Source organism: Guillardia theta (genome assembly GCF_000315625.1).
Source record: "Guillardia theta CCMP2712 unplaced genomic scaffold GUITHscaffold_19, whole genome shotgun sequence".
Classification (NCBI taxonomy): Eukaryota; class Cryptophyceae; order Pyrenomonadales; family Geminigeraceae; genus Guillardia; species Guillardia theta.
The window spans coordinates 1-19,566 of record NW_005434655.1 but is presented as its reverse complement, the minus strand read 5'-3'; the positions used below and the strand labels follow the sequence as shown (position 1 = coordinate 19,566).

At 51.1% G+C, this 19,566-nt stretch overlaps 7 protein-coding genes across 7 annotated transcripts; 4 read left to right on the top strand and 3 right to left on the bottom strand.

Moving 5' to 3' along the window:
* Positions 1-162: 162 nt before the first annotated feature.
* GUITHDRAFT_105039 (hypothetical protein) lies at positions 163-642 on the bottom strand (the record flags this gene model as incomplete). The annotated part of the gene is made up of 1 exon (XM_005835879.1): positions 163-642. The coding sequence occupies one exon, from the start codon at positions 640-642 to the stop codon at positions 163-165; it is 480 nt and encodes a 159-aa protein (XP_005835936.1).
* A 3,718-nt stretch (positions 643-4,360) lies between these two features.
* Positions 4,361-6,157, bottom strand: GUITHDRAFT_157439 (hypothetical protein; the record flags this gene model as incomplete). Its single annotated transcript, XM_005835878.1, has 3 exons — positions 4,361-4,372; positions 5,309-6,007; positions 6,083-6,157. The coding sequence occupies 3 exons, from the start codon at positions 6,155-6,157 to the stop codon at positions 4,361-4,363; spliced, it is 786 nt and encodes a 261-aa protein (XP_005835935.1).
* Positions 6,158-6,989: 832 nt separating this feature from the next.
* Positions 6,990-8,162, top strand: RPS13e (small subunit ribosomal protein S13e, cytoplasmic). Its single transcript, XM_005835877.1, has 5 exons — positions 6,990-7,030; positions 7,529-7,743; positions 7,794-7,912; positions 7,961-8,028; positions 8,079-8,162. Exons 1-5 carry the CDS (start codon positions 7,008-7,010, stop codon positions 8,110-8,112), a joined length of 459 nt encoding a protein of 152 aa, XP_005835934.1. The 5' UTR covers positions 6,990-7,007; the 3' UTR covers positions 8,113-8,162.
* A 1,419-nt stretch (positions 8,163-9,581) lies between these two features.
* Positions 9,582-10,360, top strand: GUITHDRAFT_151572 (hypothetical protein). The gene is made up of 3 exons (XM_005835876.1): positions 9,582-10,053; positions 10,104-10,148; positions 10,192-10,360. The coding sequence occupies exons 1-3, from the start codon at positions 9,978-9,980 to the stop codon at positions 10,236-10,238; spliced, it is 168 nt and encodes a 55-aa protein (XP_005835933.1). The 5' UTR covers positions 9,582-9,977; the 3' UTR covers positions 10,239-10,360.
* Positions 10,344-12,649, bottom strand: GUITHDRAFT_136157 (hypothetical protein; the record flags this gene model as incomplete). The annotated part of the gene is made up of 6 exons (XM_005835875.1): positions 10,344-10,571; positions 10,621-10,671; positions 10,712-10,801; positions 10,846-10,974; positions 11,033-11,289; positions 11,335-12,649. 6 exons carry the CDS (start codon positions 12,647-12,649, stop codon positions 10,344-10,346), a joined length of 2,070 nt encoding a protein of 689 aa, XP_005835932.1.
* A 2,001-nt stretch (positions 12,650-14,650) lies between these two features.
* Positions 14,651-16,356, top strand: GUITHDRAFT_151569 (hypothetical protein). The gene is made up of 3 exons (XM_005835874.1): positions 14,651-15,992; positions 16,029-16,057; positions 16,217-16,356. Exon 1 carries the CDS (start codon positions 14,726-14,728, stop codon positions 15,563-15,565), a length of 840 nt encoding a protein of 279 aa, XP_005835931.1. The 5' UTR covers positions 14,651-14,725; the 3' UTR covers positions 15,566-15,992; positions 16,029-16,057; positions 16,217-16,356.
* A 3-nt stretch (positions 16,357-16,359) lies between these two features.
* GUITHDRAFT_105033 (hypothetical protein) lies at positions 16,360-18,506 on the top strand (the record flags this gene model as incomplete). Its single annotated transcript, XM_005835873.1, has 2 exons — positions 16,360-17,833; positions 17,908-18,506. The coding sequence occupies 2 exons, from the start codon at positions 16,360-16,362 to the stop codon at positions 18,504-18,506; spliced, it is 2,073 nt and encodes a 690-aa protein (XP_005835930.1).
* Between the last annotated feature and the right edge of the window lie 1,060 nt (positions 18,507-19,566).

Here is a 19,566-nt window from a genome sequence, read left to right as displayed (position 1 = left end):
TTGGGCAAAGAGGCAAATAAATGAACAAGAAGTCAATCCAATGCTCCAAAATACACGTAGAACAGTATTGTGTTGTGTTGCAGGCACTGACTGTGCATATTTACAACCCTCGTGAGTGTAGAGACACTCGAATATTCAATATTAACAGGCAGAACATGATCGTCAGGCAGCTGATCGGCTTTTGCTAAACCATTGTTCGATCTTGCTGCGGGTGGCTTCATCACAAGTGTCCGCAGATTCATGATGAGCTTGCAACGATCGCGTCTTCTTCAATTCAGGCTTTGACACCGAGCGAGAGCCCGAGGAAACTTTCACTTGACTCCCTGAGATAGAGTGGCGTCGAATGAGCGTCGTGCTTTTGCTTGTCCCCTCCTGTTTCGCCTTTGCATTGGTGCTTCCGTACAGACTGCCAATCTCTTCCGGTATCAGCAGCTGATTATGGTTTCCAAACGTAAAGCTACTCCTTTTCCCTGGATGCCCGTTTTTCAACCCCTGGTCTTCAGAACCCTGTTCGCTGTTTTCAAAGATAGGTACAAGAGTATGCGCCGAGTTCACAATTTCGTTGAATTTTTGCCTACTCTGGCTTTCAATCTCCTTGGTCAACCCCACAAAACCGTTCTGAATGTCCGTGATGAGATTCATCGCTACGCTGCACTTCAAGCTTGCTTTACAAACGTTATCTTGCGCAAATGCTGAAGGGCAAGGAGGGTTACGATCGAATATCTCGAAAACAGCCGGGAAGGGTATACGAACGAGTCCTATATCACTGCGAAAGATGAGGTAACCGAACACAGAAAGCTGACGTGGAGAGGAGAAGGGAGAGGAAGACGTGGGGGATAGAGAGGGAAAGGAAGGGAGCAGAGGAGAAGCAGCGGGGAAGCAGAGGTGAAATAGAGGGGAAGCGGAGCGAATGAGAAGCGGAATGGTCGGGAAACTCCTGGGGCATGCAGGGGGTTGGGTCATTATGAGGTGGGGTGGTGCCAATCTTATCCGGTTGTCCTCTCCTGCCAAATTCTGTACTACGAAGAGGTGGGTACAGACCGCATAAGTTGGAGGTGGGGGTCTTAAAAAGTTGTCTTTGCCTGCACAGTGGGTAGGGGTTCATGATGAAAAGGGGGTTGTAAAGGTTCTCATCACGGGTCCTCTGGGGTTGGCTTATAAATACTTTTAGTTCTTCTTTTTAAGGGGGTCCAGGATGGTTGGGGTCCTCATTTTTTTTCCGACCTTCACCCCTATTTGGAGTACCCCTTGATATGCACTATTCAGCAGGGGTGTAATCGTCCGTTAGTCTTCGGTCAATCCAACCCATATTCCGATATTTCAACAGTCCATTTTAAATCAGGTCCGTTTTCTATCATCGAGATACGGAAATATTTGGGTAATTGAATTATAATTACAAATTTCACTGGCCAAGGACCGGTAGTTCTGTAAGTAGTTTTTGAAGCAATCGATCTCCAGAGGGTGGGGTGGGTGGTGGAACCCAATCTGGTTTTTTTTTTCCCGCGCCACACCCCCACCCTGGTTCTCAGTAGTTGTCTTTTTACTACCCCTACCACCAGATGTAAAGTTTCCATAGCTTTTGAGCTGACCCCTTGTACCCCCCCCCCGCTGATAGTCCTCAGGCTTCAAACTACCCCCTCCAACCCACTTGGTTTGTCTCTCTGGTTTTTTAACCCCACCCTCAATTTCTCTTTACATCTGTCCCTTTTCTTTTTAAAATGATGGTCGTAGAAACTTTACTTATCTATCAAGCCATCACCTCCGCGATTCGCCGTGATCGCGAACCGCTTCGTACTAAAGTTTACTCATTCAAGTTAAGTATCGCCGGGCCGATCAGAGCCACTGAGTGAGTCCGACCGGCGTCGGCCCCCGACCGTGACCGTACCGGCCGCCGGCCCTGCGGATCGGACTCGGACCGTGAGTGACAACTCTCCGTCGTGCAGTGCCGCACGCGGCACTGGCCACTGCACGACTCTTCACTCAAACTTAAGTTAAAAACTCAGTACGAGGACAATCAGGTCCATGACGGCATACTATACTTCAAGGCTAGCAACAACTACGGTAGTACCGTAACTTAGCCTAGTAGTAGGGCAGCCTCGGCTCAGCCCGAGTTCCGAAGTTCCGAACTTGGCAACGACAGGCTGAGAAAGAGTCACTGGGCTCCGAGCCTCCTGGCAGCGCCGCGGCAGCCTAGTGACCGTACCCCGCGTGGCACGGTGCTGTGGCACCGTGCCGTCACAGAGGCAACTTGCAAGCCTCAGGGCCCCGGGCAGCCCCGGGCGGCATCCGATCATGGCCCCGGACTCGGTCCGATCAGTGAAGGCCCTTCGGCAAACTTTGTTGCCGGCCGGGCCGGGCGGCCCGGCGCTCAGTGCCCGGGCCGCCGGCCGGCCGCCCGGCCCGGCCCGGCGCCGCCGGAGTCGTGTTCCCAGCTACGTTCAACGTACAGAACCTGTACAGATGCCATACTTCTGGCATGCACTTAGAGCATTGAAGACTTGTAGGATAGCGATTGCTCCTTGAGCCACTACAGCCACTACCTCCACCTCCTCCTCTCGTCTCATCTCTAGTCCTCCCTGCCAACAACTCAACCTATCCCTTGCTCGTTTTCTGAGAAATGGACGATTCATATTCAGACACGCGCATTCACTACGAGAAAAACTCTCCCTGCTCTAGCTGCGGTCGCTACATTCTGAGGCTTAGTCAGGACATGTCACAGAGGAACATGCTATCGTGCTGGAACTTCCGGGCCGATAAGGTCGCATCAGAACCCTATGTGTTAGTAGAGAAGAACAAAGTGTCAGCAGGAAGCGTGAAATTGAAACCCCGACCCTTCAAGACAGGCGATGAATCGCTCAGTACGATGTTATCTTCCCTTGTAATCGTGCAAACGAAAAAAGAAGCTCACTTTGTGTGGAATGCGGTGAAGGACAGGAGGCAAAAAGATACCATCAGAGTCACTCTCATGCGCCAAGGGAAAAAAGACGAAATCTTGAGCGTCTTCATCGGAAAACCTTCGAAATCATTTGAAATATGTCCGGATTGCCACACATCTCCTCACTTGAAGAGCGTAGAGAGATCAGAGGTATTTCAAGCTGATTTGTTGGAGGAGACGAGCCGAGAGGTATTGGAAGGCTATGAAGGCGAAGGCGAAGGCGAGGGAGGCGAGGGAGGCGAGGGAGGCGAGGGAGGCGAGGAAGGTGAGGGAGGCGAGGGAGACGAGGGAGGCGAGGGAGACGAGGGAGACGAGGGAGACGAGGGAGGCGAGGGAGGCGAGGGAGGCGAAGACAAAGGCCGAGGAGGATGGGTAGGCAAAAGTGAGGGCAGAGATGAAGACTTTGCAGAAGACACACCAGGAGCGGCAGCGGAAGAAGCAAGAAGCAACAAGGAATTCTCTGTTGACCCCTATCAATCAGGCAGTGAACTTGCAATCGAAGATTCTGCTGAACGTGCTGCATGTGCAGTGCCAATAAATCAACATTCAGGAGCATCATCTTCGAGATTCAATTCTTCTGAGAGCATTGTAGACAATCACCAACAAGTAGATCAACGGTGCTCGTCGGATTGTCAGTCGAATCTCCAGGAAGGAAAAAAAGTTTCTGATAATGTCTGCTTTGATCAAACAAGAAACCCAAAACGAGAAAGGGAGGGCGAGTCGGATACGATGTCCTCGGAACGGGAAAAACTTGTCGTGACTACGCCAAACAATTTTGGGATGTCAAAGAATGCGAAGGAAGAAACAAACAGGAAAGATGCTTATGGAGATTCGAATGGCAGAGCTGAGAAAAAGACGAAATTCCAAGGACTCGACGGACATAGTGAGCTTCTCGGCGATTCACAAGGAAACCAAGTGTCTGATCTCGACAAACCTTTCAACAGCAAACAGATGGAAAATGTTTTTTTGGCAACCTTCCAGAGATTTATGGATGATGTCGGAAAAAGTGAAGAAACTGATCAATCAATCAGTAAACTTCTTGATACATTTTTGGTCAAGAATCGATTTGCTAGGTTGATTCAATTTAGCAAAAATCAGGGTATACTGACGAAGCTGATGAAAGCAGCAGCAAAGAGCAAGCAGCATCTTTTGGAAAGTGTTGTGATCTTAAATGAAACAGGGATGGAAGGAGTACATCAAGAGAAAGTAACATCAGAGTTCTTAGACATTTTGGTCTCCGCTTGCAAGGCCTTGAGCGATGAAGCAGATGCGGATCTGTGCATGCGCTTGTATGAATTCTTATCCAAATTGGCTATCTCCGCATCGGAATGCAGTCAGATGATAGTCGCCGGGATATTGCAAGGAAGTGTGCAGCACTGGAATCGTTTCTCAAGCCACAAGAAGGTTCGCACGAGCATCGCAACGTTAGCTCACAAGCTCGCGTCCTTCGACGAGAGCCGTAATGCTTTCAGGCAATGTGAATTTGGTCTGGAGCTGATGGGATTGATCTTTGAGGTACAATCATAATGTTTTCATTGCTTGGTTTAACATTGCTCAGCAAGTTCCAATGGATTAATATGGTCCACAAACGTGGGAACATCGTCCTGGAAATGAGATCTTCGGCAGAGAAGCGATGAGTTGAATTTTAAGTTTCAGAGAGGCATCTCGAAAATTATCTTGTCAAATATTCGAAGTTAACGACATCAGTGAACGGGCAACTCTTGAAGAGGAAAATGTTTTCTTCCTGCACAAAACTTTCCACACACAACGTACAACTTGAACTGAACCATACAAATGCTCAAGATTGAAACACGGATATCGTCCACGTGCTGCTGATTTCTGCACAGGTGTTTCCTCAACATTGTCAGATTCCAACAAGATTCTGCGCAGAATTGACTTACTTTGACCGAAATATTACAAAGATAATTTATTGTCAATAAAACGATGCTCAACAGGTAACAAGGAGTGAGCAAAAAGATTAAGGTATAGCCGAAACGATGATTTCCAAATCACCCGGAATAGTGATGAACGAATGATTCCCACAAGCATCCATGGTTAAGAGTCTACGACTGCATGTTTTGACAAGCGTCATTGCTCGTAGATAATTCAAGAGAGACTCGAACCTCAAGCGTCGGGATGCGGCTCCGGTTCGAGGGTAACAGGAGCGTCAGGTCCTTTCTCCACGTCATCTGCAGCTATCGGAGGCACAGGCATCACAGACGGTATAGGAGCTGGGTTGATGGAGTCCTCAGGAGGAGGAGGAGCTCCGCTCTCTTCGGGAAGGCCCGACTCCTCGGAAGGAACCGGAGGAGCAGCGGTTACAGCCATCGGAGCGACGTTAGCCATCTGCTGGTCCACGGGAATAGAAGCGACCTTTGCCGCGCACTCCTTGCATTCAGTGCGGATCTTCTTGTGCTCGCAGAATTTGAGCTCTGCACATTCTTTGCAGCGCGACCTCCGCTTGTTGTGCTCGCAGATGCTCGAACCTCCACACTCTCTGCAACGCGATCGGATCTTTTTGTGTTCACAGAAACTGGAGCCACCACACTCCTTGCACTGAGACCGCAACTTCTTGTGTTCGCAGAGCTCTCCTCCTCCGCAGTCCTTGCAGCGAGATCGAATTCGCTTGTGCTCGCAAATGCTGGATCCACCACAATCCTTGCAGTGAGAACGAAGCTTTCCATGTTCGCAAATGCTGGAGCCCCCGCAGTCCTTGCATCGCGATTTCCTCCTGTTATGTTCGCAAATGCTGCTACCTCCACACTCGCGGCAGCGAGACTTGCGCTTATTGTGAACACAGAAACTGGAACCGCCGCACTCCTTGCATTGCGCCCGGAGTCTACTGTGGGGGCAGACGCCAGAGCCGCCGCATTCTCGGCAACGGGAGCGAAGCTTCTTGTGCACACAAATACTGGAGCCCCCGCACTCCCTGCATCTTGATTTACGCTTATTGTGTTCACAGAAGCTGGATCCTCCGCACTCCTTACAACGAGACTTCCTCTTGTTGTGCTCGCAGAACCCTGAACCTCCACACTCCTTGCAGCGCGACCGCCTCTTGTGATGCTCACAATGCTTGAAGCCAGCAGCAGCCGCCGCTGCTTTAAGTTTGGCCATTTCATCCTTGTCCTTGTCATCTTCGGGATCTACCGGCAGCTCGTCCTCGGATCTTGGTCGCTTCTGTCCCACCATGACATCTTCAGGTCGGACCTCAGGCGGCTCCATCCTCACGTCGCCAGTGTACAACGAGCTAGGGTGAAGAGGCGGGGAGGAGAGGCAGCAAGCCCTCTTGCTAGGAGGCTAGGGAGCGTGGAAGGGGTAGACGTGGGCCAACAGAGTTTGAACTGGAATGGCGGGGAGGGCGGGAGGGGATGAGGGGAGGAGGCAACAAGAGAGCGGGAGGGGATGAGGGGAGGGGCGGCCAGAGGGGATGAGGGGAGGGAGGAAGGGTCAAAACTTGGGGATGAGGGCTGCACGAGGAGCACGCGGAAGCATCGAAGAATGTGGACCCTCTCCTGGAGTTATATCTTAATTGGAACAATAATAAAAAATGCATATCCACTTACCCTCACCCTTCAATTCAAATCTTTTGCCTAGGTTGTAACTGATTGCACTACCCCTACCCCACCCCCACTCCATTAGATTACAACAGAGGAGCGGAGAAGTGTGAGGAGGAATAGAGAAGGAGACAAGGCATGGGGGTAAAGGTGGCAAATTCTATAAGTCTGGTATTAATCTATCAAAGCAAGGGATAGTTGTGGTTGAAGAATTTTTCAAACTTCAATTTTCTCTACCGGTGGTTTCTATTTGAGTACCCGTCATTTAGACTGAAAAAGAGGCTAACAAGTACCCAGCTTGCAACCCACCACCCAGCCCTTTGGTATCATTGGCGCTTCAAAGTGACTCATGTATAACGCATACATCAAGTGTATACGATATAGATATTTTCCAAGACCACTCCGTGAATCATGTACCCCCACCCCTTCTCCGACCTAACTCTCTCTGGGGTAGTTTAACGGAAACCGTTTTATTTTTTTTCGAGGCCTCGTGCGAACGTCTACCATCAGCCGCCAACATGGGCCGCATGCACAGCAAAGGGTATGCCTTTTCCCCCTCCCTGGACGTATGCACATGGAAGAATAGCGCTTGTTCTGATTGTTTACATACATATACATGCTTGTCAGCATCTGGTGCACATATGACGTATCTGGTACAAAGTGACGAAAGGAATATGGGTTGAGCGAGGTGCTGTGACATATCTTAGCATTCGGTTGTCTGGATGGTTATGATGAACATGAGAGATCTTCATGCTCATATTTCGATGAGGATTACTTTATGATTGAAATATTAGCAAGGAATTACAGCGATCTTCCTTTCTTGTAATGGATGTCGGCTGATGTGAGATTATGTCATTATGTAGTACTGGTGACCAGTTGTCACCGGAGCATTTTGATGAGGCCTTCATTAGCGTATTGGTGATGAAGTTATGTTTTGGTTGTTCAGTACAAGTTGAGATGGAGTTATCCCTTTCTGTTGCTTGAATCTATGATTTATCTTGCTTACAATTTTTGGCGATCTTGACCCATGTATTCGCAGTAAGGGTATCTCCCGTTCGGCCAAGCCGTACAGGAGATCAGCCCCCTCATGGCTGAACAAGGTCTCTCCGACCCAAGTTGTCGAGCAGATCACCAAGTTTGCCAAGAAGGGCATGACCCCTTCGCAAATTGGTGTGATGCTTCGTGACTCCCATGGAATTGCTCAAGTCAAGTCTGTCACTGGAAGCAAAATCCTCCGTATTCTCAAGTCTCAGGGTAAACAGATTCACGCCCCATCGTTTTGTTTCATTGATGAATCTGCGCAGGCCTCTCCCCGGAGATTCCCGAGGATCTTTATTGCTTAATCAAGAAGGCGGTTTCAGTGCGCAAGCACTTGGAGAGGAACAGAAAAGATCGTGATGCCAAGTTCCGTCTTATTCTCATTGTATCCTAACCTGTACATTATTTGTACTATTCTAACGAGAATTTCAAGGAATCTCGTGTACACAGGCTTGGACGTTATTACAAAACCGCTGGAAAGCTTCCCCCCAACTGGAAATAGTGAGCTTCCTTCTTGACATTTGATATGTTGGCTAACAATTGCTGTCCAGCGAGTCTGCAACTGCCTCTGCCATCGTTCAGTAAAATTAATTATAGCAATGTGAAAAGCGAAATAAAAGGAGCTGTGCATCCGGGAGCATACCAAGCCTTGTAGCATTTTACAGCATGTTCTGACAGACTTGCAGATCATCGGATGAGGAACTAGACTGAGTACGGTCCGTCCGATCTGTGACAAGTCAGTGAATTTGGCGGCAATGATCGCCGGTGAGTCAGTGACCGCCGTTCTTTTACTTAGTGCCAAACTTAAGTTAAACTTGGAAAGTACGAGGTCAGATCGGGTGGATAGCCTGGCATCATGGCAGCGGCAGCCGTTCAATCATGGGCCGGTCAGCCGGGTCCGAGCCTCCGGGAGTGACTTGAAAACTGAAGTGACCCAGCCTGAGGGCCACTCAGTGTCGGAAACTGGCCCGCGGCGGCGCCAGCGGCGGCGTGCCGGGCCGTCAGATAGCGCCAAGTCACGGTAACAAAACTCAGGCTCCTAAACCAAGACTCTTACCGTACGTGTTTCCGAGTCCGAGGTGATCGGACAGTGCCGCAATCACGGTAGTACGTGTGACGAAGAGGGGGCATACACGCCGGTAGTATCTCAGTCTCACAGGCTCAGTGATGATGCCATGGTGTGCTCCTTCGGTTCCGCCATCGGAGTCACTGTCACTGATTCCGTAAGTTCTGGTTTTGTGTGCATTCAACTTGGCAATGAAACTCGGTCTTGACAGTGAACAAAAACTGTCCGATCTTGTTACACTGACTCGGCTAAGGCCCCGTGACAGTCGATGTTACTGATAGTATATCTGCCGCTGACTTTGGCACAACGGTACCTTGAAGTCTAACAAACTTGAAGTTGCCAGGTTGTGCTCCGGCGTCAGCCGGCCCAGCCGGGGCCGGCCGTAGCCTGGGCTTACGGACTCACCGAGGCCATCACTGATGGCACTCAGTGCCGTACGGTCGGATGCGGAACCGTAATCATTTAGTAACTTCTTTACTCAAAGTAGTAACTTTGAGTAACTGAGTATTGAAGTCGGAGGCTGCGGATTCCGCCGGCCGGGCGTTGCGGCCGCCTCCCGGTCCGGAGTCCGGGTCCGCCGATTATTTCCGGCCCGGCCGGCGGGCCGCCAAGGAGCCAAGGGGTGTACAACCTTGGGTCAAATGAGGGTTATTTTTAGCCCAAATGACCGGGTGGTGGAAGGCAGGAGGGGTGTGGAGGGTGCGCGAAGAGTCATCTAGGTGCAATGGTTCGCCTCGCTTCTGCTCTTGCAACTGTAAGTGATGATGGGAGAAGAACGTGTAAGAATACAATGAGGAAGGAACTGATGAGATGAGACCAATTCGATGTGGGCTAGGAGTGATGTTGATGGTCGATGTAGGCTAGGAGTGATGTTGATGGTTTACGGAATCGACACACGACGCTTTCTTGCTCGGCGACCCCAACACAATATGATGGAGGGAAATTAGGGAAGAATCTGTGTTGCTTGATTTTGATTGCGAACCAATTGGTGGTTTCAGCCAATTATTGAGGATCTTTTGTCTTGTATAGGAATCGACCAGAGTTTCGTGAAACCCTAAACCCTAGTCTCTTTCTATCATTCACAGGCCACTTCATAAAACTTCAATACTGATATTGAGAGTGCTGCTTACATGGATGTCAACAGTGTCTTGTATCTATTGTCTTAGATCCACGATGATAGATCTGATGGAGCCTTGCGTGGCTACAGTATTTATGATAACTCATCAGTCTCATAGAACACTTATTTGCTAGCAAATCTTTACTCAAAGTGAAGCAAATCACTGACAGAATGCATGACTGGCTGATTGCAGGTGAATGTGAATGGCACTAGCATCACCACCCCTGGTTTGTCTGCTCGTCGTTTCTTGTTTTGGTTTTAAGGTCTATGCCAGATGGTGAGGATACCACTGTCTACACCTATCCTGGATGTGGGTATTATCCGTACGCGTACCCCTATTCATGTGAGACGTGCAAGTCTTGAGGTAGTGGTGCATGACATGGACCTTGCTAGATCCGTACTACTACGGATACTCATACCCGTACTCCTACACATCATGTAAGTTTTCCCTGAGTTTCCGCCTCTTGTCATCCTCGCTCAGATTACTATCCCTATGCTTACCCAAGCACCGTCGTGTCCTTCTACTAGACATAATGATGACGTGACTGCTGGGCCTTCGCGTGGTTTTTGAGCTTGTCGAGCACGTGCGCGGGACGGAGAAGTTTGTGAAGTTGTGAAGCATCATCATTTAAACTATACAAACTCTTCGGAGGCGTGTGCTTTGTAAGAGCTGCTATAGGCAAAGCTAGTCTCCATCATGCATGCGATGTGAAAGCCTCGCTGGCAGTATGCAGGTATCGGTACTGGTTCTGCAGTAGCGAACGTCATGATTTCATCAAAATTCTCCGTTCCAAGTTCACCAGTTGGCCGTATCCAGTTGCCCAATCCCAACTGTCCTCTATCATTCATGCCGCAAGCAACCTGTTACGCCTCAGGAAGCTTAAGGAGGATGAAAAAATATCTCCCTCACCACATCGCCGTTGTCCAAGGCTGCAATAGTGAAATCGAATCCACATGCCACCTGAAAAAGTTGAGCACCTCACGAGTTTTTGTCCTGGTACCTCAAGAACTCGACTGAAGTTGTGAAACTGCTTCCACCATGGCGTGATCGGTGTCAGGTGGTAAGCCATCGCCTCATGGGTCAGCCCCAGCTACACTCAAGCATCATACCACAATGATTGGATTTCTTACTCACAGCTCCGAAGGTATTTCTCCCGCATCCCCACAGCTCACCATCTTCAAACAAGAGGATCGTGTGTTGAACTCCACAGATTATCTTTGAAACTCGTACAGCGGGTTTGTCGGGTCTGAATACCATTTCAATCTGAAAATTTGTCCACGAAGAATCAAAACCCGTCTAGCAACGAGAAGCAAGTTTTCACCGGTTCAGTCTCCTTGCAGCTTTCAGGAGGGTGAAATGTTGAGGGATGCTTGAGGCATCCAAGCTGACCAAAGCAATTACTACCAAAAGCCCAAACCCCCTCGTTGCGATCCACAACTATTGTATGCTCCCCGCCGCAACCCACTTCTCGCACCCCTACACCATCAAAAGCTTCCACAGGGAGAGGACGCGAGACGTTTTCACACGAGTCTCCTATTCCCAACTGACCACAACAATTCAAGCCGCAAGCGAAGAGATCTACCACAACATCAGTCATGAGTTCAGAATACAAGGATCTCTTACCTCCTTCCTCCAGCAAGAACATTGAATGAAAATCACCACAAGCAATTGAAACACATTTCCCTGGCAAGCAAACTCGTTGAGGTTTGAAAATTTTTCTTTCCAAGGGAATATCAAGACCAAGTTGTCCATGCACATTCCCTCCAAAGGAGAAAACAGATCCATCGTTGCAGAGAACAAGCGAATGGCAGACGCCACAAGCAATGTCTTTGATATTCTGATTCACCCGTTCAAGGTGAATTTGATGCGGGGCATCGATCGGAACATCTGTGTCGATACCTACTTGCCGGTAGATGTTGCATCCCCACCCATATAGAGTTTGCTGACCATCCTTTTCCTCTGCAAGTGCAAATGCGTGGTTCCATCCACACCGCAAGAACTTGATCGCTACATGTCGAAGACGGTCGAGAGCAACTGGGACTGTGTTAGAGCCGTAGTGCTCGTCGCCGGCATGATCAATGGGGAATCCTCGAGCGTCATAGCCAAAATCAGCTCCTCGTGCGTGCTCGGGAATGCTACCATGTGCTGGTTCGCCAGGCTGACCCTCTCCGACCCCAAGCTGTCCGAGATCGTTTCCCCCACAGCCAAGGACCATTCCTGCGAAGTCACCTTCCTCGGCAGCTTCTTCATGCTGCTTGGTTCTTGTGTAGACAGGAAACTCGAATATTTCGGGATCTTGAGGAACCTCCGGGCAAACATCAAGTCTAGTCAAGTCAGGATAGCGCGAATCTTTGTCTTCAGAGCTTGGATCATTGTAATAGTCAATGAAGCCGTCCAATGTATCATCATGCTCTTTTGGCAACATGTCAGGCATCCAAAGGTTCTCATTCGCAGAAACATTACTTCTCTTGAGAGCCTGTATATATGGATCGCGATTCGCTAGAGTCTCATTGTAAAGATATCGCAGAGGAACACGAGGATAGGGAAAATGCCCGCTGCCAGGTTTTAAAATACTCCATTTGTAACCTGTGTCGTCAAGTTCCCCAACCTCACTAACATTGGTCTCCCTCTCGTAATTTTCAAGGAACTCTCGCTCCTCTTCTGTCGCCAACGGAGAATTCATGATGTCGACAGGAAGATTGCTGTTTTGATTGATCGTGGTTTTCCACGAGGTGTTGAAATTTTCTGCATTCGCAGTATGGTCTTCAGACTTACCACCTCTCAGTTGAAGCCTCAAAATCTTGCAGTTTCCGAAGCCATCTTTGACTATATGCTTTGGACATCTGGATTCGGTTGAGCCACAAGAAAGCTGATAGCTGAGAAGAAGCACAAGGCCTGCAGAGACAGTTGTGCGCCTCAAACCTTTTGCGTGCTTCATCCAAGATGTTGTCACGGATGAGAAGTTAGAATCCAAGCAACATGAGTCAGCAACATGGATTGGAGCAGTTTACTCAATGCTGCAACCAATCCCTTCCCTCTGCCAAGATTGTAGGGAACCCCTTCATTACTCACACTTCATATGTTCTCCCACTATCTTTCGTAGTTGATTATTAGTTAGTAGCCGTTGACTTTAACTTAACTTTGATTAACAGAAACTCCGATGAGAAGCCGCATCACACCCGAAGGTATCAGGTACTTAGGGTTTAGGGTATAAGGATCGGACTTGCGACGGGCCCGAAGGACATCGGCACTGAAAATACCTAATACGGAAGCACCCAGGCCTAAGGGGCCTATAGGACAACGGGCCAGGGTTTAGGGTTTAGGGTTTAGGGTTTAGGGTTTAGGGTTTAGGGTTTAGGGTTTAGGGTTTAGGGTTTAGAAAGCTATTTGAAGGGTTTAGGGTTTAGGGTTTAGGGTTTAGGGTTTAGGGTTTAGGGTTTAGGGTTTAGGGTTTAGGGTTTAGGGTTTAGGGTTTAGGGTTTAGGGTTTAGGGTTTAGGGTTTAGGGTTTAGGGTTTAGGGTTAAGGGTTTAGGGTTTAGGGTTTAGGGTTTAGGGTTTAGGGTTTAGGGTTTAGGAGCGCCGGTTATTTCAGGGAGCGCCGGTTATTTGAGGCACCATGGCTGCACGCGTGGTGTAGGGGAAGCTGCCAGGGCGCCAAGGAAGCTGCAAGCGAGAGGTTTGTATACTTCAAATAGCTTTCTAAGTATGGTTCTTCAGTATGATGAAAATGTTCGCAACCTGCTGTATCGGAGATCATGCCAATACACGCAGAGCGGACTTGTGGATGCCTCTGTCCTCGAAGCTGATCTCGTCGAGAGGGTGAAGAGCTTCGCGAAGCGTTATCCGAACAGCAGGACAGCCCAGGCTTGCAAGGCTGTGGAGGGATGCACCCCCGACGCTATCGCAGAAGCCATCCGCTCGACATGTCAGCAGGCACGACGTGAGCTTCTGCAAGAAGCGATGACTGGATGGAGTGACGCATCCAGAGAGTGGTTTATGCAGCAGATTGAAGAAGCCAAGAAGGAGAAGGTCGAGACATACACCGCCTCAGCAGGCAACGAGGTGACTTCCTTCATCTCCATGACTCTCCTGGGCATCTCCTCGGTGTATGTCAACCATGAAGAAAAGCTGAAGAAGAAATTTGAAGAGATCGGACTGATCGTAGACTCAGTGCAAGAGAGTAAAGCAATCATGTGGAAGGCTCCGTATAGACCCGAGATAGCGAGTGCTGAGGAGATCCCGGTGACTGTTTCCTTCCTCCGCAATGCACAAGCGGAGAAGCTCTGGCAGGGAAGAGAGGACTTCGCGATCGATGGTCGCAAGTTCACAGCTGTACATGTGAGCATCGTGCACGATCGATCTTTCAAGATTCGAGCCAAGAGAGGACCCTGGGGCAAAGGGGGCAGCTTGGCAGAGCTGACTCACCTGCTAACCTTGGGCGGCATGACAACGGCTGAGATAGCTGCCGTCTATCGCTATCAGCTGCTGCGCCAGTCCCTTGCAGCGGTCCAACTCCAGCCGCTGGCAGGCATGCTGGTCGCTGGGGCGCCAGGACAGCAAGTCCACAAAGGCTTAGGTCAGAAAGGCTTCATCGCTGTAGGGGCCAACGTCATCTGGAGACAGAGGGAGGTGGAGTGGATCGTCTCCTCGAGCTGCCCAGAGGCGAATGATACAGCATTTCGAGCTTTCCGAGAGAGCGAAGCGATGGAGGGAGTACACCTGACTCTGTTCAGCGAGGACCCGAAGATCAGAGAGGCGCTCGCAGTCGAGTTGACAGCTGATCGCTTTGTGTCCAGAAATAAGTTGAAGAAGGCATCAAGACTGCAGAAGAAGGCAGGCGGCAAGGACGGCAAGGAGATCAAGATCATCATCAAGTCGACGGCGGCATCTGGTCGCTTCACGAGGAAGGAGATGGAGGGGCTGTGCAACGGCGGCAACACGTCCATCGCAAGAGTCAAGAGAGTCTTGTTGGAGATCGCTAACAGGCTCGAGATCAAAGTTGAAGGCATCGACATGGAGGAGGATTTGAACACCAAGTCCTGGAACGGGTCCAAGCTATGCATCCTCCTCGGCTCCACGGAGGATGCTCGACGCATGATGAAGGAGCTGCCCTTCTATCTCGAAGGCGCAGCAACCAAGCTCGAAGCAGTCGGCTTCGACAAGGAGCCTGACTCTGAGGCGGCTGGTCAGCGGGGCACCAGCGACGCAGCGCAGCGACAGGAGGAGAGCGAGGGAGAGTGGCTGGAGTTTACAGACCTGGAGAGGATCACAATGGAGGCAGCATCTCCGTCAAGCCAAGAGGACATGCAGCTCGTCAGCGAGCTGTCAGCAGTCATCGAAGATGCAGCTTCTTTGAACGAGGCGGGGACGAGCGAGCCGATCAAGCTGGTCCTGGACAAGGCCGTTGGCAACCTCCACGACACCTTCTACTCTCCGGGGAGCCTGGAGTTCATGTCGCTGGGAGAGTGGGCGAAGATGCCAGAGGAGCAGGGAGTTGGGCGCAACGTTCTCAAGGAGAAGCTGGGGAAGTGGCTGCAGAGCAAGCGCTGGACTCGCGTGCAAGGAGAGAGCAAGAAGGCAAGGAGGGGCAGCGCGTTCTCGCCACGGGCAACGGCAGCTGCTGAGCTTGAGCAGGAGGCGGAGAGCGATGACATAGAGCGTCGATCTCTTAGCTTCCTGTTCATAGCACTGAGTAAATTCGCAGAGATGCATGTGCTGGCCTGCTCGCTGAAGGTGGACAAGAAGGACCGACTGCGAGTGGAGATGAGGGAAGATGACGAAGAAGAGGAAGACATGGAGGAAGAGCAAGGCGAGGGCGAGGAAGAAGACAGGGCGAGCCCGTACCGAGCTTGAGCTGAGCTCAAGGTAAGGAGAGAAGGTAGGAGGCGACCGAAGGCCAAGGTGAGGAGAGGCAACTCTCCTGACTGAGGCTGAGGAAGCTGAATGGAGGAGGAGTAGGTAGCGACCGAAGGCCAAGGTGAGGAGAGGCAACTCTCCTGACTGAGGCTGAGGAAGCTGAATGGAGGTAGAGTAGGTGGCGACCGAAGGCCAAGGTGAGGAGAGGCAACTCTCCTGACTGAGGCTGAGCAAGCCAAGAGAAGACAGCAGAAGTAGAGAGTAGAAAGACGCCTCAGAAGCAGGGTTCGCATTGTAGGCCGTGTACTCCCAGTGCTCGAGCGCCTCTTTAGACTAGGATCAAATTGCAAAAGCCCACAACGAGGCCGAGCAACATTCTAGCATTCTAATAAACTCACATAATAATAATAGGGTTTAGGGTTTAGGGTTTAGGGTTTAGGGTTTAGGGTTTAGGGTTTAGGAGCGCCGGTTATTTCAGGCAGCGCCGGTTATTTCAGGCAGCGCCGGTTATTTCAGGCAGCGCCGGTTATTTCAGGCAGCGCCGGTTATTTCAGGCAGCGCCGGTTATTTCAGGCAGCGCCGGTTATTTCAGGCAGCGCCGGTTATTTCAGGCAGCGCCGGTTATTTCAGGCAGCGCCGGTTATTTCAGGCAGCGCCGGTTATTTCAGGCACCATGGAAAAGCGCCGGTTATTTCAGGCACCATGGCTGCACGCGTGGTGTAGGGGAAGCCGCCAGGGCGCCAAGGAAGCTGCAAGCGAGAGGTTTGTATACGTCAAATAGCTTTCTAAGTATGGTTCTTCAGTATGATGAAAATGTTCGCAACCTGCTGTATCGGAGATCTTGCCAATACACGCAGAGCGGACTTGTGGATGCCTCTGTCCTCGAAGCTGACCTCGTCGAGAGGGTGAAGAGCTTCGCGAAGCGTTATCCGAACAGCAGGACAGCTCAGGCTTGCAAGGCTGTGGAGGGATGCACCCCCGACGCTATCGCAGAAGCCATCCGCTCGACATGTCAGCAGGCACGACGTGAGCTTCTACAAGAAGCGATGACTGGATGGAGTGACGCATCCAGAGAGTGGTTTATGCAGCAGATTGAAGAAGCCAAGAAGGAGAAGGTCGAGACATACACCGCCTCAGCAGGCAACGAGGTGACTTCCTTCATCTCCATGACTCTCCTGGGCATCTCCTCGGTGTATGTCAACCATGAAGAAAAGCTGAAGAAGAAATTCGAAGAGATCGGACTGGTCGTAGACTCAGTGCAAGAGAGTAAAGCAATCATGTGGAAGGCTCCGTATAGACCCGAGATAGCGAGTGCTGAGGAGATCCCGGTGACTGTTTCCTTCCTCCGCAATGCACAAGCGGAGAAGCTCTGGCAGGGAAGAGAGGACTTCGCGATCGATGGTCGCAAGTTCACAGCTGTACATGTGAGCATCGTGCACGATCGATCTTTCAAGATTCGAGCCAAGAGAGGACCCTGGGGCAAAGGGGGCAGCTTGGCAGAGCTGACTCACCTGCTAACCTTGGGCGGCATGACAACGGCTGAGATAGCTGCCGTCTATCGCTATCAGCTGCTGCGCCAGTCCCTTGCAGCGGTCCAACTCCAGCCGCTGGCAGGCATGCTGGTCGCTGGGGCGCCAGGCCAGCAAGTCCACAAAGGCTTAGGTCAGAAAGGCTTCATCGCTGTAGGGGCCAACGTCATCTGGAGACAGAGGGAGGTGGAGTGGATCGTCTCCTCGAGCTGCCCAGAGGCGAATGATACAGCATTTCGAGCTTTCCGAGAGAGCGAAGCGATGGAGGGAGTACACCTGACTCTGTTCAGCGAGGACCCGAAGATCAGAGAGGCGCTCGCAGTCGAGTTGACAGCTGATCGCTTTGTGTCCAGAAATAAGTTGAAGAAGGCATCAAGACTGCAGAAGAAGGCAGGCGGCAAGGACGGCAAGGAGATCAAGATCATCATCAAGTCGACGGCGGCATCTGGTCGCTTCACGAGGAAGGAGATGGAGGGGCTGTGCAACGGCGGCAACACGTCTATCGCAAGAGTCAAGAGAGTCTTGTTGGAGATCGCTAACAGGCTCGAGATCAAAGTTGAAGGCATCGACATGGAGGAGGATTTGAACACCAAGTCCTGGAACGGGTCCAAGCTATGCATCCTCCTCGGCTCCACGGAGGATGCTCGATGCATGATGAAGGAGCTGCCCTTCTATCTCGAAGGCGCAGCAACCAAGCTCGAAGCAGTCGGCTTCGACAAGGAGCCTGAGGCGGCTGGTCAGCGGGGCACCAGCGACGCGACGCAGCGCAGCGACAGGAGGAGAGCGAGGGAGAGTGGCTGGAGTTTACAGACCTGGAGAGGATCACAATGGAGGCAGCATCTCCGTCAAGCCAAGAGGACATGCAGCTCGTCAGCGAGCTGTCAGCAGTCATCGAAGATGCAGCTTCTTTGAACGAGGCAGGGACGAGCGAGCCGATCAAGCTGGTCCTGGACAAGGCCGTTGGCAACCTCCACGACACGTTCTACTCTCCGGGGAGCCTGGAGTTCATGTCGCTGGGAGAGTGGGCGAAGATGCCAGAGGAGCAGGGAGTGGGACGCAACGTTCTCAAGGAGAAGCTGGGGAAGTGGCTGCAGAGCAAGCGCTGGACTCGCGTGCAAGGAGACAGCAAGAAGGCAAGGAGGGGCAGCGCGTTCTCGCCACGGGCAACGGCAGCTGCTGAGCTTGAGCAGGAGGCGGAGAGCGACGACATAGAGCGTCGATCTCTTAGCTTCCTGTTCATAGCACTGAGTAAATTCGCAGAGATGCATGTGCTGGCCTGCTCGCTGAAGGTGGACAAGAAGGACCGACTGCGAGTGGAGATGAGGGAAGATGACGAAGAAGAGGAAGACATGGAGGAAGAGCAAGGCGAGGGCGAGGAAGAAGACGGGGCGAGCCCGTACCGAGCTTGAGCTGAGCTCAAGGTAAGGAGAGAAGGTAGGAGGCGACCGAAGGCCAAGGTGAGGAGAGGCAACTCTCCTGACTGAGGCTGAGGAAGCTGAATGGAGACGAGTAGGTGGCGACCGAAGGCCAAGGTGAGGAGAGGCAACTCTTCTGACTGAGGCTGAGGAAGCTGAATGGAGGTAGAGTAGGTGGCGACCGAAGGCCAAGGTGAGGAGAGGCAACTCTCCTGACTGAGGCTGAGGAAGCCAAGAGAAGACAGCAGAAGTAGAGAGTAGAAAGACGCCTCAGAAGCAGGGTTCGCATTGTAGGCCGTGTACTCCCAGTGCTCGAGCGCCTCTTTAGACTAGGATCAAATTGCAAAAGCCCACAACGAGGCCAAGCAACATTCTAGCATTCTAATAAACTCACATAATAATAATAATAAATATGGTTTAGGGTTTAGGGTTTAGGGTTTAGGGTTTAGGCGCCGTTATTTTCGGCAGCGCGCCGTTATTTTCGGCAGCATGGCTCCTCGTCAGGTGTAGGGGAAGCCGCCAGGGCGCCAAGGAAGCTGCAAGCAAGAGGTTTGTATACTTCAAATAGCTTTCTAAGTATGGTTCTTCAGTATGATGAAAATGTTCGCAACCTGCTGTATCGGAGATCATGCCAATACACGCAGAGCGGACTTGTGGATGCCTCTGTCCTCGAAGCTGATCTCGTCGAGAGGGTGAAGAGCTTCGCGAAGCGTTATCCGAACAGCAGGACAGCCCAGGCTTGCAAGGCTGTGGAGGGATGCACCCCCGACGCTATCGCAGAAGCCATCCGCTCGACATGTCAGCAGGCACGACGTGAGCTTCTACAAGAAGCAATGACTGGATGGAGTGACGCATCCAGAGAGTGGTTTATGCAGCAGATTGAAGAAGCCAAGAAGGAGAAGGTCGAGACATACACCGCCTCAGCAGGCAACGAGGTGACTTCCTTCATCTCCATGACTCTCCTGGGCATCTCCTCGGTGTATGTCAACGATGAAGAAAAGCTGAAGAAGAAATTTGAAGAGATCGGACTGATCGTAGACTCAGTGCAAGAGAG